The sequence below is a fragment of the Chionomys nivalis genome, chromosome 14 (assembly GCF_950005125.1).
Source record: "Chionomys nivalis chromosome 14, mChiNiv1.1, whole genome shotgun sequence".
In the NCBI taxonomy this organism is placed as follows: domain Eukaryota; kingdom Metazoa; phylum Chordata; class Mammalia; order Rodentia; family Cricetidae; genus Chionomys; species Chionomys nivalis.
In genome coordinates, this window is record NC_080099.1 from 43,194,435 (window position 1) to 43,209,577 (window position 15,143).

A 15,143-nucleotide genomic window follows, 5' to 3' on the forward strand; every position below is an offset into this window, starting at 1 on the left:
TGTTACATTACAGTTATGAATTGTAACTTAAATAACTGATATATAGGATATCTGATATACAACTCCCAAAGGGTCAGGACGACCCACAGGTAGAGGACCCCCCCCAAGGGGGGCTTCTCTAATGCTAAGAACACAATTTTATCTCATGATCTCACTGGTCTAGTCCTAGCCTTCCTGGCCACTCTCTTCCGGACCTCCTCCCATAGAACTCCATTCAATCCCTACTTCTTTTTTTTTAATTAATTAATTTATTTATTTACTTATTTCTTAAAGATTTCTGACTCTTCCCCGCCACCGCCTCCCATTTCCCTCCCCCTCCCCCAATCAAGTCTTCCTCCCTCTTCAGCCCAAAGAGCAATCAGGGTTCCCTGCCCTGTGGGAGGTCCAAGGACCACCCACCTCCATCCAGGTCTAGTAAGGTGAGCATCCAAACTACCTAGGCTCCCACAAAGCCAGAACGTGCAATAGGATCAAAAACCCATTGCCATTGTTCTTGAGTTCTCAGTAGTCCTCACTGTCCGTTATGTTCCGCGAGTCTGATTTTGTCCCATGGTTTTTCAGACCCAGGCCAGCTGGCCTTGGTGAGTTCCCATTGTCTCAGTGTGTGGGTGCACCCCTCGCGGTCCTGAGTTCCTTGCTCATGCTCTCTCTCCTTCTGCTCCTGATTTGGACCTTGAGATTTCAGTCCGGTGCTCCAATGTGGGTCTCTGTCTCCTTTCATCGCCTGATGAAGGTTAATATTCAGGAGGATGCCTATATGCTTTTCTTTGGGTTCACCTTCTTATTTAGCTTCTCTAGGATCACGAATTATAGTCTCAATGTCCTTTATTTATGGCTAGAAACCAAATATGAGTGAGTACATCCCATGTTCCTCTTTTTGGGTCTGGCTTACCTCACTCAGGATAGTGTTTTCTATTTCCGTCCATTTGTATGCAAAATTCAAGAAGTCATTGTTTTTTACTGCTGAGTAGTACTCTAATATATATATATTCCATACTTTCTTCATCCATTCTTCCACTGAAGGACATCTAGGTTGTTTCCAGGTTCTGGCTATTACAAACAATGCTGCTATGAACATAGTTGAGCATATACTTTTGTTGTATGTTTGGGCATCTCTTGGGTATATTCCCAAGAGTGGTATTGCTGGGTCCAGGGGTAGGTTGATCCCAAATTTCCTGAGTAACCGCCATACTGCTTTCCAAAGTGGTTGCACAAGTTTGCATTCCCACCAGCAATGGATGAGTGTACCCCTTTCTCCACAACCTCTCCAGCAGAGGCTATCATTGGTGTTTTTTATTTTAGCCATTCTGACAGGTGTAAGATGGTATCTTAATGTTGTCTTGATTTGCATTTCCCTGATCGCTAAGGACGTTGAGCATGATCTTAAGTGTCTTTTGGCCATTTGAACTTCTTCTGTTGAGAATTCTCTGTTCAGCTCAGTGTCAATCCCTACTTCTAACTGTGTTTGCATGTGGTTGGCCCTTTTGTTGGCAATACTCATCTGTCAACTTCTCACATGTATCCCTCCCTCTTTTCTCCAGGTTCCTGCTCAAAAGTCACTGCTTAGGAGGCTCTAGTCACCTTTCCTAAGTGCCCCTCCCTGATTCTCTAGCCCCTACTTCTTCATGGGATTCGCCTCTACCAGAAAGTATGCCCTGCTCTACTTATTTACAGTTTGTTGTCAATCTCTCTAGCGGATAGCCTCCAAATTATACAATGTATACAAATCCTGCCAGCCCATTTAATGTGCACACTTAATTTTTTATATATCAGTTAAAATTTTCCAATTAAAAGTTTAAAAATAACTCCAGTTTTATGAGGGCAGAGGCTCAATTGGTCTACTTGTGATTTTATTTCAATAAATGTTTCCTGAATGCAAAAAAAAAAAAAAAAACAATTCATATTTTTCCAGCCAAAAGACCAAGAACCAACAGATAAAATGTCCAAAGACATTAAGGGATGAGCAGCTGACTTAATACAATGAAACTCACAGGGTGCCATTCATGGCCTGGTCTCTAGGCATCAACCCTGACAATCAAAACGTTCCCTCCATGCCTGCCGGAAACACAGCCACTGACCCTCCTTACCAGGTTCTGGGGACAAACAGAAAAAAAAATTGAGCTGAAAAAGAGATACGGTAAAGAAAGAAACATAAAGAGAAGGAAAAGAAAAATTACCGCCTGCCTGGGATAGACCTCTCAACTCTCGATCTAAATTAAGGAGGCCCTAGGATAGTTGCTAAAAGCGTGCCACTTCTCAGTAGTAGTCAGGAGGCCCAAGTGGTACCATGTCAGCTGTTGCAGAGCAGAGCTGAGCCACCACTAGAATGTTCCTCTGTGGGACTTAAAACATCAAACCAGGACAGCAACGCTGAAACACAGGGGTTCACTCAATGACCAGCATCATCAGGACCAGGGCATCTGACCTCCTGAGAATGTCTTAGGCACTGGCCTTGATTCCTTTTATTAAGAACCTGGGGGCCTTGTACTGACTTCTGAACCAATAAAAATCCATGAAGACAGAAGTATTTCAAACACAGAGCCAAATGCCTCTGTTTATCGGGTCCCTGTCTCCTATCTTTTAAAAACCTACCTTCTACCTCCAGATGCCCCAGGAACTGTTAAGATTGGTTTTTTTGTTGTTTTGTTTTGTTTTGTTTTTGTTGTTGTTGTTTTGGTTTTTTGTCACAGAAAATTCTGAGACAGCAAAGATAGAGAAAGAAATGGCATTCAGACTCAAAAACCTCAGATTTGGTGTCACCACACAATGGCTGTGTGATGGACAGCCTTCATTTACCTACCCTCCTCACCTTTAAAATGAAGGCAATAGGCAAACCAAATGAGGCAATGCCTGGGAAGATACTCTGAGGAAGTTGAGAGATGGATACAGGCTTAGAAAAATAAGGATGTCACTGATAATAATAACAGCAAAGAGCAATACTTAATGACTGTATCTGCTACCACTAAGCAAAGGCTATGCAACCCCATTTTATTTAATTTACCTGGTAAGTCAAGATGTATGTACTAAAGCCAGTCCAATGTCACACATTACAGAAATAGCATTAGGATGAATTAGGGTGCCTATACATGACTCAATACTACCCCAATCGAAGCCTCACAGCCTCTGCTAACCCAAACACACATGTGGTAATATGTACAATCTGAAATTTTTGATCAGGGTGGGAAGAAATGACTTGAGTGACCATAAGAATGCACCTTGACAAAACCTTGGCTATCTGTAAATGAGGTCGATAATACTACCTCCTTTATATGGCTCTTTTAACAATGATCAAGTAATATAGAGTGTATCAAACGCTTAGCACACTGTCCCATATGTAGTATGAACTCTTTAGGCATTAACTATAAATAACTAAAATCCTGGACTTGGTGACAGTAGGGACAATTTTTCAACCTCTGTCTCAGCTACCACTTGCTTTAGGGGTTAAAGAGGTATCTAGGGCCCTGTACCATGCTGCCTGACTGCGGTCCAATCTGGGGTGACAGGAGGTAATTCCTACCAGTCCAACTTGTAGCCTGTTGTCAATACAGAGCCCATATCACGAGGGAAAGGAAAACATTAGGCCATGGCAAAGTTACATGCTGGCTGCCTCTGTCGGTCTAAGGCTAAGGAATGGGTTTCTGAAATGTCTTCCAGTATAAGCAAAAGGGCTTCTGACTGTCTGGGCAAGTTCAAGAAGTCCTGTTGGCAAGTTCAAGGAGCCCTACTGCCAACAGTGTCCTTGGAAGATGGTCTCACCACACAAAACAGCTGGGAACATACGGTATCTGAGGAGTGAGTCCCCCTCTCTCCAGGCTCTACCCATAGCTAAGTCACTCTAGAGTTAAGACGTCACTGCTTTACAAAATATAATTCTAGCTCAATGTAGCCACAGCAAACATGTCACAGGCGGGATTCCTAATAAAAGGCAAAATGCAGAGAGCCACCACCTGCACAGCCCCTTGCCTGAGCCTAAGAAGACGAAAGTGATTGTCACAGAAACCTGCATGAACCAGGAGGGAGAAGAAGGGCCAAGAGGGTACCGGAGGAGCAGGCAGCATGAAGAAGGAACCCCAGGCCATCCCTGGCAAGCAAGATGGAAAGCTGGAAGGGAAGGTGCACTCAGCTGATCGCCTCGTGGACCAGTGCACAGGAGGCCAGGCGTCGTGCCCATTAAAGCTTCCACCCTTCTCAGGTTTAAAAGGGGAAATGTTCTATTTATAAGTTACCCAACAGGGGAGACCTGGCAGCCTTTGGATGGCTCCGATCCCAAAGGGATCCTTATTACCAATGGTTGCCTCCTCCTGCCTCTCTACTGTGGGTGTTCTAACAGCAAAAGGGCGAAGGTGACTGGAAGCAAGAGGGAGGCGGAATTCCCTTTCCTGCCCTTTACTATTTCTGTGAGGATGTGGACATTAGATAATGTAGTCTGAAGGGTTTAGAAGCCTTTTGAAAACAGTGGCCATGCGAACTACTAAGGCTTCCACAGTGATCTTCAAAAATAAATCTTTCCTGTCTGGCAGATCAAGGGGAGCCAAAGCACAGAGATGAAGAGAATCGAGAATCAGAGGGACAAAACCAGGCAAACAGAGAGAGAGGGTAATGCTTCCCTGCCCACCTCCTCTCCTAATGGTCAGTCTTGCCTCATAAATTAAGACAAGCTTCGATAACACACTGTGGTGAAGGATTCTGACTCGAATAGCAGCCTAAGGATGAGAGTATATATAAGAGAAACAACAGAGAGTGGCTCTGCTTGTTCTAGAACCTCTGTGTGATGCCAGGGTCCCACATTAAAAAGGCCAGGCCCTGAGCAATTAGAGCCATAAAAGCATGTGGCCCTGGCACACCCAGCTCTGAGCACAGGCACTGGAGGAAGCATTGATGGTTCTAACATGGAGATTCATGGAGAATGAATAGGCTGTGACCCCACAGCAGCAAAGGAGACTGCCGACAGAATTCCTTCTAGTCTCACATGATGGGCTGCATATGACTAGACAGAGAAGCAGAGCAAGGAGGCCACATGTCAAGAGCAGCAGGAGCCAAGGACCCTGGCCACTGGTTCTGCTTCTCAACTATATACTCTTGAGTTCCATTTGCTCAGTGAAAACCTAGATGTGAGGACACCATTTCTGTATGTGGTGGCTTTTTACATGCCACTCATCATCCACCCTGCCAAAATCTCATGCCATCCTACCAGACTAGTTTTAAAATTCACCGTGTGGTAAGTGAAGAGTTCACAAACTACAGCCCACGGGTTAGCATCACCACTGCCTGTTTGGAAAATAAAGCTTTACTGGACAACACTTGTCCATTCATTCATGGCTGCTGTCACATTAGTGCAATACAGGAACTCAACAGTTCCACAAAATCAAGGTATTTACTTTCTGCCCCTTTACTAAAAAGCATGATCTCTGTGTTACATAATGGTATTTACAAAATCAACAAATTTATGTTGCTTATGCCTCCCGTTCATATCACGTTAAGTAAGTAGTATAAACAGCAATTTAGAATGTTCCTGTGACATGCACACTGAGAAGTTCAGCTACCAGAATTAAATGAATACTAAATGACCATCACAAATATTATCAAGACATAATTTTATGACATGGAAAATTCTTATACATTTTTAAAACATAATGAAAATAGGTTTATTCAGCATAATGTTAATTAAGTCAAAATCGATAGTGGTAGTGGTAACATACATATAAGACATTATAAACAATTCAAAAATGAAATATCCCTGGGCTTACAGATTAGTTTTACTGTTTTGAAAAATTATTTTGCTATATTTCCTTAATAGTCTACAAGTTCATATTACTGAATAGCAAGAAAGAATATATGTTTTTAAATCTGCTTCACAGTAAAGTTTGGAGATGGAACGTCTACACCCTACAAACAGTAGACCGCAACCCCAGATCCACAGGGAGCGCTCACCGCTGTTCTCACCACCTCTCCGTGTGAACAACAAACAGAACCTGCGGTGGGTTCTTCAGCATAATTCAAATACAAATGATTCTCATAAGAGTACTAGATGAAAAGGCAATTGCAAGAAAGGGGTGATTAAGAACTGTGACCACAGAGCTCCTACAGTTCCATCTAGGGAAGTTCAAGCAGGAGTGAAAAGGGAGTGAAAAGGAGAGTGGGAAGCAGGGTGAACTATCTCCATGGTACTTTGAAAAGCCAGGCAGTCAACACTGGGCTATGCCCTGATGTCTATGAGGACGCAAGCTTATAGCAACAAGGACACATCGATTTAGATACAACCTGATTAGTCTACTGATTTGGGCTAAGCCTCAGATAGGGGCAGGTGGTACTATGAACACCACATTAAGAAACCGGGTCCTCGCTGTCCCAGTCTATAAGTTTTTAGCCTTTAACTAGCTAGAGAAGCAGAGGGAGAGTACATTTCCGTTAAAACTATAACCTCCATTGAAGTGAACAGGTAGTGACCTACATTATTTAAACCTGAAATCCTAGAAGTCTCTCACTGGATTGATGTAGCTTCTCCCACATATTCTTGGCACTGTAACTGCTCCTCAGTTGGGAAAAGCAGCCAACGTAGAGAACAAGTCATTTCCCAATTTCTCCTCCTACTTCTGACCTGAGCTGCTTTCAATCCTCGGAGTCTTTGGAGAATAAATCTCACAACTGTAGCCAAAGGATAGGTGTGGAACAAGACTAACCAAGCACCAAGGTGGCAAAGGAGCCCGGAGGAGCGGCTGGAGGGACAGATCTAGCCTAGTGCAGAGCCTGCCTTTGTATAGTGAAGGAGGAGATGAAGAGAGGACCCTTGACGCTGGTGATGGTGGCCTTCTCAATGGGAAGTTCAGGCAGCAGGAAATCAAGCTCCACTGGTTGCAACTCCATTCTCCCTTTTCCTTTTCTGCTTGGTCATAACTGACCACCTAAAGAGCTCAGAGTTTCTGACATTCTAGGAACAACCAAAGGAATGTTCACTGTCCACAAAACTACCAGGACATGATGAGTAACAACAAGAGCAGATTGTTTTCTGACTTGAATATTTCAGGAAACAGTCAGCCAAGAACACACAAGACCTCTAGGCAGAAAACTAAAACCGAAATAAAAGGATGTAGGTCTGAGAAAATGGAAGGACATTCAAAGTTCTTGGAGAAGATGACAAGATCACAGACAAAAGTATTTATCTTCCTGAAAAAAAATCAATCTATTTAATTAACATAACCTTAAATGCAAATGAAATTCTCAGATTTGAAGAACTTACTAAACTTATTGTCAAAGAACAAATGTCTACAGCCAACCCCTAAAAGGACAGTAATGAGGGAGGGAGGGAGGGAGGGAGGGAGGGAGGGAGGGAGGGAGGGAGGGAGGGAGGGAGGGAAGGAAGGACAAAAATGGGTAGAGGATGAAAGGTAAATGGATATGGATGCACAGTATCAGGATTTGAGCCAAATTAGGCTTCTTCAAAATACAACTTGAGAATCAGGAGCCAGAAAGGAAATCAGAGACAAAATTTAGAAGATGATATAAATGTATACAGAATACAGACCTCTAGCAGGCACTGGGCCACAGGTTTACTCCACAGCATCAAGGAAGAACAGCACAAAAAAAATCAATAAGTAACAAATGGAAAAGTGAATTTTAAATATCCAAAACTAGGCTGGACATTTACTTCAGAGGCTTGCCTAGCATGTTCAAGGCCCTGGTCTAGACAAATGTCTCAAATGAATGAGGATTACTATCTAGATAGAAATACCTTTACGCATATGCAAGGAAAGATGACAGTGGTCACTGAAAATGGATAAAGTACATGAACAGACCACTAAGAGAAGAGGATGCCCAGAGGACTGGCAGGCGGTGTGAGTAGACAGTCAAAACTCTTGCTTATCAGAGAAAGACATCTGCTAGTGTGCAAATGTATTAGACCAGCAAGAAATCACAAGGCTGAATAAGAGTGGGTGTTGGCAAGAATGGAGAAATGTGCATTTGGGGCTGAGAGGGTTGTAGACAGAGCACTGTGGAGAGCATGGTATACTTAAGTATACCATGGTCTGGGAACTGGACCAAAAAATATAACCCCAGAACAGCATCACACACGGCCATATTACATACATGTTCATGTGATGATGAGAACTCAGAGATGAGCAGCTGAGGAGACAAGAGCACATCTCGTCAAAACCAGATACACCTTAGAGTAGATGGCAGTCAGAGGCACCATCTAGAGACACGAGGGACAATGTGAATGACACCTAACACAGGCTGGGGGATGAAACAGATCAGAACAAGACATAGAACCATTTGTGTAATTGAAGAAAACTGGTAAATAGACAAGGCGTTACAAGAAATGTACTTTAAAAGTGCAAACTGGGCCAGGCAGCAGTGGTGCACGCCTTTAATCCCAGCACTCAAGAGGCAGAGGCAGGTGGATTTCTGTGAATTCGAGGCCATGATGGTCTAGAGAGTGAGTTCCAGGACAGTCAGAGCTACACGAGAAAGCCTGTCTTGACATCCCCTCCCCAATAAAATGTAAACTAGAATAGTGGTCTAAGGCAGAACCAAAGAACACAGGGAGGAAAAGAAGTAGAAGAGAACAAATGAATAAATAAATGGAAGACGGGTTCAAGAAACTCACAAAAAATGATGACAATGCCAGAACAGGGAAGCAAGGGAAGGGCTCTCTACCTGAGACCTGAACAGAACACCCAGAAGATAAAATAAAAAGAGTCTGTAAAGAATTGTGCATGTTTTGTCTGTGGCTATCCTCTATCTGCTAAGTGAGCAACCTGAAACCCCAGCAGCCAACAAATGCCATTTACCAATGTGTTTGATACCCACAGGCACTGTATGCCCTGAGAAAAACCTCACAGGCAAGCTAACAAATTCAGACAAGTCCATGAAAGAATTCCCATCAGCTATCTGCCCCCTTCAGAACAAGCTGGCTCTATGATAAGAGGTTTGTATTCACACTCCCGCCAAAACGTTCGAGAAAACAAAATACTGTCTTGTGCTGACATTTAGAATTTGCCCAGAAAAGCAATAGTCGACTATTAAATTCCTATCAGATTGACTCATTACCTTTAAGAGAGCTTAAATGGGGCATTAAAAAAATGGTAGATCAAGATCTTTAGCAACAGTGCTACCTGTGACAGATAAGCCCAATGAAGATGAAAAGAAACAATAGCTTCAAGGTGTGGGCTGGAGCCAAGTGGTAGACGATCTGCCTTGCATGCCCAATGCCCTAGGTTTAATTCTTAAACTGGAGGGAGGTAAAAACTGGCATATTATGGAAGAAGATGTTAGTACTAAGGACGGAAGGCAACACCAACCCAGATGACTACTGCTGCCAGCCTGGAAGTCAGTGAACAGTAAACACTGGTCACAAGTTTTTCACTCCATCATTATCGCTCCTCCTTGCTCGATACAAGGGTATTCGGTAACCAACACAAGCGCATCCTAGCGGTATCCATAAGACCCTTCCTTGTTGGTTCCTGCATCCCTGGAGCTGGTCTGCCTGCCAGTCTGTGCCTCCATCTGTCCATCACTAAGTTACACTACAGCCTTCCATGCTGCTTCACTGTTAAACTAAGAGTTCTGCTCCCCACCCTTTCAGCAGGTCACCCCAGAAGCTTTAAACAATCTGCTTAAATGGGGGAGTGGGGTTGGTTGGTGGTGGAGGGGCAGGCAGAGCAATACTCCGTTTCCTTGAATATTTACTTGAAAGTTTTTCTTTATTCAACTTTTGAAGAGAAAACAAAGCAAACAAAGCCCGGTTTTCCTGTCATAAAAGCTTTTGGCAACTGTGGCCATTACAGGTCACTTAATATTTTATCTGTATCTTCTGGCAAGGGCTAAAGACAGAGCTCAGCCAGTAGTGTGCTTGTTTCTCATCTATCTATAAAGTACTGGGTTCGAGGTCCAGCACTGCATAAAGTAGGCATCACTGTGCACACCTGTTATCCCAGAAGGTCAGAAGTTCATCCTTGGCTGGGTGCTTGAGGCCAGTCTGGGCTAAAGACCCTGTTGTTCGTTTGTTGTTGTTTTAGTGATTTGGCAAAGTCTTTATTTCAGAAAAAATAAAAGAGAAGAATCTGTTTCATAATGGCTAATGGCTTCCAATCAGCACAAGTGAAAAGGCTCGCCTTTTTGTCTACCCAGAGAGTACTGCTCTGCTCCACTCATCTCCTGACACTACTGTAGTGCATGGCAGGGCCACCTCTCAATTTTTTCAAGTGCATTTTCTAGAGCAAAGCTGAGGCCAGAGACAGGGTTTCCTTTGTACACTGGGGCACCCGGGAAGGAGTCTGCTTTAGTCTTAGGCACCAAGGGGATAATCAGGTTGAAGCACTTGCCCAGCAGGGGTTTCCTTCTAATCCCATTGACTTTGCAGTTACAGGTGCCCTTGGAAGAGGTGAGAAAGCACCGTGCTGCTGGCCTGCAGCAGGGGAAATGCTGCTTTCCACAGAGGCTGCCCAGGGCCCTTCAAAGAACAGTATCCCCTCCCCTCTCCTTCCCTCCCCAGTCTTCCCTCTCAAAGAGCCACAAAGGAAACAGAGTTAGCAAGCCATCCTTTGCTATTGCCATTTCAGGGCTGCAGACAGTGCCAGGGGCTTTCTGGCAGCATTGGACTCTCGGTTTGCTGAGTACTGAGCAACTTATAAGTGGTGACTGGGGCTACCATCTTAATAAGAGCTGCAACCACCTGAGATAATGCGTTTAAGAGCACCACGGAAAGTATGAAGTCTTGTTTAAATGCAGGAGGTCACTACAGTCTTGCTAATCTTGCTCAGGAAATAATCCTCCTAAGCGAGGCCAACCCAGCATGCCCAGGGCACCTCCTGGTGGCTCAGGCCTGAAGTGGCAATTCTCAAAGCCTCCCCTCCTGCACCCCCCTCTGACTATAGAAAATGATCCAGACATTATACTTACTCCCTTCATTCTGGCTGTCTTTGTTTGAGTTGTAGACCTGGAAAACAGAAAAAGAAATTCACTTTGTGTGCACTGTAGAAAACCTCAAGACAGAAGGCAGTTTCTGCATCCCTCGTGAGAACACCCTAAGTTCTTACTCCCCAGCATGCACTTAGCTGTTCTCAAACAAGCACAGGTTAGAACCACCTATAGAACTGTGTGGTGTGTGTGTGGTGGAGGGGTCAGCTGACCTTTTTGAAATGGCAAACAAATTGATCTGCATATATAAATTAAAAGAAGAGAATGTAAAGTTGGTTGCGAATCAGTGATTACTGACTGCACACCAGCCAACGTCGTGAGCATTTCACAAGAACTATCTCCAGCTACATAAAAGCCATGCTTGGCGAGAGCAGTTGCTTCCACTGTTGTACAGCTGGAAAACGTGAGGCTTACAAAGGTGGAATGGGGCTTTTACAGCGAGCTAAAGGCAAAGTGTGGGCAAAGATACATTACAAACTGTCAAGTGCTAAGCCTGGGAATACCAGTGCCCCTTTACTCTATCTGTGGATTTGAATGTTATACTGAGAATGTATTTACAACAAAACTCCTTAAAGAGTTGATAGAAATCATAAAAGAAAATGTGGTTTGGTAGTAAAAAGGGAAGTTTCCCACTATGACATGCTACAAGTTATTCTGCAAAGGTCAAGACAATGACGTTCAGGCTCTGAGTGCCAGGAGGTAAACGTCATTATTATGTTGCTTAAATATCAGAAGAGAAAACAATTTTCACAAAATTAAAAATACAGCTTTTGAGGGGGGTAGAGAATCTAATTAGCAGAACCAATCTGCTTTGCCTGTGCTGCAAAGAGAGGCTGGTACTCAGTGTCCCTCGAATCTGGTGACAGGTCGCTATCATTTGTCAATTGGAAAAATTACTCTGTAAATACCACATGTGACCCATGGTCCACTCAAAAGCAAAGGAGAAGCTTGCTTTTGTTACTGCCACAGACCACCTATTCCTGAAGTGCTGTTGCTATTAGGAGAAATGCAGTGAAATCTTTGCTCAGGAAAAGAAAACAATCATGGGGCCAAACCCTCCTCTGTAGGTATAGAAAGGCATGGGGTTAAACTGGCCATCATAACTAAAATACCTACTTATTTAATCAACCATCCCCAGGGATTCTGTTGGCTACACTCAGCTAAGAAACGTTATTTAACTCCTAAAAGAACTAAGCCAAGCATTTCTGAAAACGCAGCATTAAATTCCCCCTAAAATTAGTTTTCCACTAAAACATGTAGATGGGAATAGCTAGACAAGAGTGGGGCAACGGGTTCACCTTGGACAGAGTTGGCCTTACCTTCTTTGGGTCTCTGTCTCTATAAAAAGAAACTGCCAAAAAGTCTCAGGATTATCAAACCCCAAATCCAAGAGATGACTTACTTTGTTATTATATTTATCACACATATTATATTTATTCTTTAAAGAAGACTGAAGCCACACAGCCCCTTAACAAAGACTAGACGACAAGCATAAAAGGAACTTCAGCCCTTAGGAAGGATGCTCCAATACCTAATTCACCATCCATGCACACACTTAAAATCCTAGAGACAAGGCATCAAAAGACTTCACCACCAGTCACTTGGTTAGACTGGATTCTCATGTCCCCACCTCAGAAATGGGGGTGATAATAGCTGTTTGGCATACTCCTCCCCAAACTACTGAGTACCCAGTGAGTTTGTGTCAACACAAGACAAATGAGGGTGCTTTGGTCTGTTTCCGACAATAAGAATGGCTTAACCGTCACAGAATTTGGGGGAAAGAAAGAAACCCACAAAGTCTAGGGGAAGGCCACCACCAAGACTGTGCTGATTCCTATCTGAAACTAAAGCAGCAAGTGGTTCTCTGAGCAGCCATTCATCACTGGCATAAATGAACTGCCTGGGCTGTATCAGCATTTGCTAATGGATCTCCATGGCATTGCAAGAAGGTGACAAGGGAACTTAGAGAGCAGCAGGTAGCCAAATGCCACGTCCTTTGGCTTCCATGGGTTTTATTCATGTGGCTATCAAAAAAGGGATACTGGCTTTGAATCTTTTCCAGTCCCCTGCATTCCTTTGCCTGGGTTAACAAGTGTTTATTGAGTACCTGAACCAGCCAGGCAGTGACTTAGGTGTTGCAGATACAGATGAGGAGCACCTATGCGCTCTGCTCACATGGAACTTTACTACCCATGAAGAAAACCAATCTACAAATATGATTCCTTCAAACATTGACAAGTACAATGAAGATCAGAAAACAAGGCAGTGTGGGCCTGGTATGGTGAAAAGCTCTCCTGAAAAGAAAATATTTCCATGAATTTAAATGATAAGGTCTAGGTACCCAAGTCCAGGGGTCCTGAGATAGGTAAAAGACCTGCCTGATGGAGGAGGAAGGTCAGTGTGGTTGGCAATTACTACACGGCAGAGAAGCATGAGAAATAAGGGCAAGACTATGAGGTTCAGCGGGTCCCTATCAGGGCCTTGTTCAGGGAGGGAAACGGGTGATCAGGTGACATCCAGAACCAGCAACCCATCATGACTACATTCTAGAAGCTTAGAAAGCAGAGCAAGGGCAGCACAGGAGGAGACAGCGTTTTGGCAAAATCGTTTGTTTTTCCTTCCAGCTCCCCTTGATCACTGCATTTCTCCCATTCAATCCAAACATTCTATCCAAGAGAAACTTGTTAAGATTGTAAATGGCAAAATCCAGAAAGAACAGTGAAACACAGGGCTCTCAGCCCTCCATAATTAAGAGGCAAATCCATGCCAAATTACTTTCTTTCCAGGTTTCCTGAGTCTCGGGAGACCCCTGCCTGGAACACCCAAGGACTCTTTGAGCTGGAGAGGTGTGATCAATGAGCCAAAGACGCCAGAAGCATGCTCTCTACCCAACCTCCAAGGCCAAGCCATTAATCTCTGTCTGGTCTGGTAAATGAGCCAAAGACAATGAGTTTTGAAATAAGGCTAGCAAACCAATCCTGCCAAGACTATGTGATCATATCACCCAACAAGGTAGACTAGGGCAGGCAGCAACCTCACCATCATAGGAACCAGAGAGAGGCTTGGGAGCAGCACTATAGGATGGCTTTGTATCCCAAGCACTTACCAAGTGTCAAACATGACAGCACCCAATTCTTGAAACAGCAAACGGATTAGCTTTATTGTCACTATCACTGTACAGGTTTGAAACCTGAGGCTCAAAGTGTGTCCAAGGCCACAAAGCCACTTAGGTCCTCTGCAAGGATATTTCAGTCCCCTTTACCAATCCAGGTGGGAGCAAATGTATGTAAGCACCGTGCCTCCCCAGTCGTCAGCACTGTGACTCATCCACTAGTAGAAGAAAAGGACCTCCACTGCACTATTTAAAATGCTTGGTCAGTTCTGCCTTATCCTTCTTCCATCTGTCTCATGGCTGCCCACTAACATCATACTGAGGCTGGGAGGCCAAAACAATGTCCCGAGTTAAGAGATCTCAGCCTGTGGCTTTTGTCTTGTGACTTGCAGTTATATTGGGTATGTGCTTTCGGACGTGCCTCTGAAGAACTCTGTCTTCACAGGGGAGAGCCCAGCTCAACTCAAGGGAACAGAGAGGGCAATAGATGAGGCCTGAGTTCTGGCTCACAGGGATGAAACAGTGCACCTTTTCAACAGCACAGGTGAAGCTGAAGCCTGTCTGTCCAAGTTGGCCACAGTGCTCCATGACCCAGGCATATAAGAGTGTCTGAACCCTGTGGCACTAGTGACTCTAAGGGAGGCATGCTCTGAACATGAAGCCTTGGTAAACAGCCATGCCAATGAGTACTTTATTTTCACACACGTTTCTAGAGAATAGAAATTGCATGTGTTTATCTTATCAGAGTCTTCTGTGAGTCATTAAGAACAATCCCAACAGATGCAGTAATTTTAAACATTCTATAGGCATTGTCTGATTCTGTCCTCAAGCCACTCCAGTTATTCCCAGTGCCCACTGTGAAACTGAGGATGTAGAGGCCTCAGGTTAGTTCCTGGAGATGAGGAAACTATTAGGAAAAGTCCAGTCTGCCCCCCAAGCCCAGGCACTTACCCACAAACCCCATGACACAGAGAACAAGGTGATGCTAGTGGTGGTGATAAAGGTGAAGTGACATCAAGCAGAGCAAGGGAGTCACGAGAACTGGCCCTGAGTCAGAGAGAAACTGAAACTGAGAACGGGCTTCAGATTCGGGCCTGATACACCTGCCACGGGC

At 44.1% G+C, this 15,143-nt stretch overlaps 1 protein-coding gene across 2 annotated transcripts in view; it reads right to left on the reverse strand.

The window, feature by feature from the left end:
* The window catches only part of Arhgap26 (Rho GTPase activating protein 26), a 392,964-nt gene that overhangs the window by 171,181 nt on the left and 206,640 nt on the right, over nt 1-15,143 (reverse strand). For both annotated transcript variants that reach the window (XM_057788492.1, XM_057788491.1), the window contains exon 12: nt 10,900-10,936. In XM_057788492.1, the coding sequence (XP_057644475.1) occupies nt 10,900-10,936 (37 nt within the window). The remainder of the gene's footprint in view (nt 1-10,899; nt 10,937-15,143) is intronic.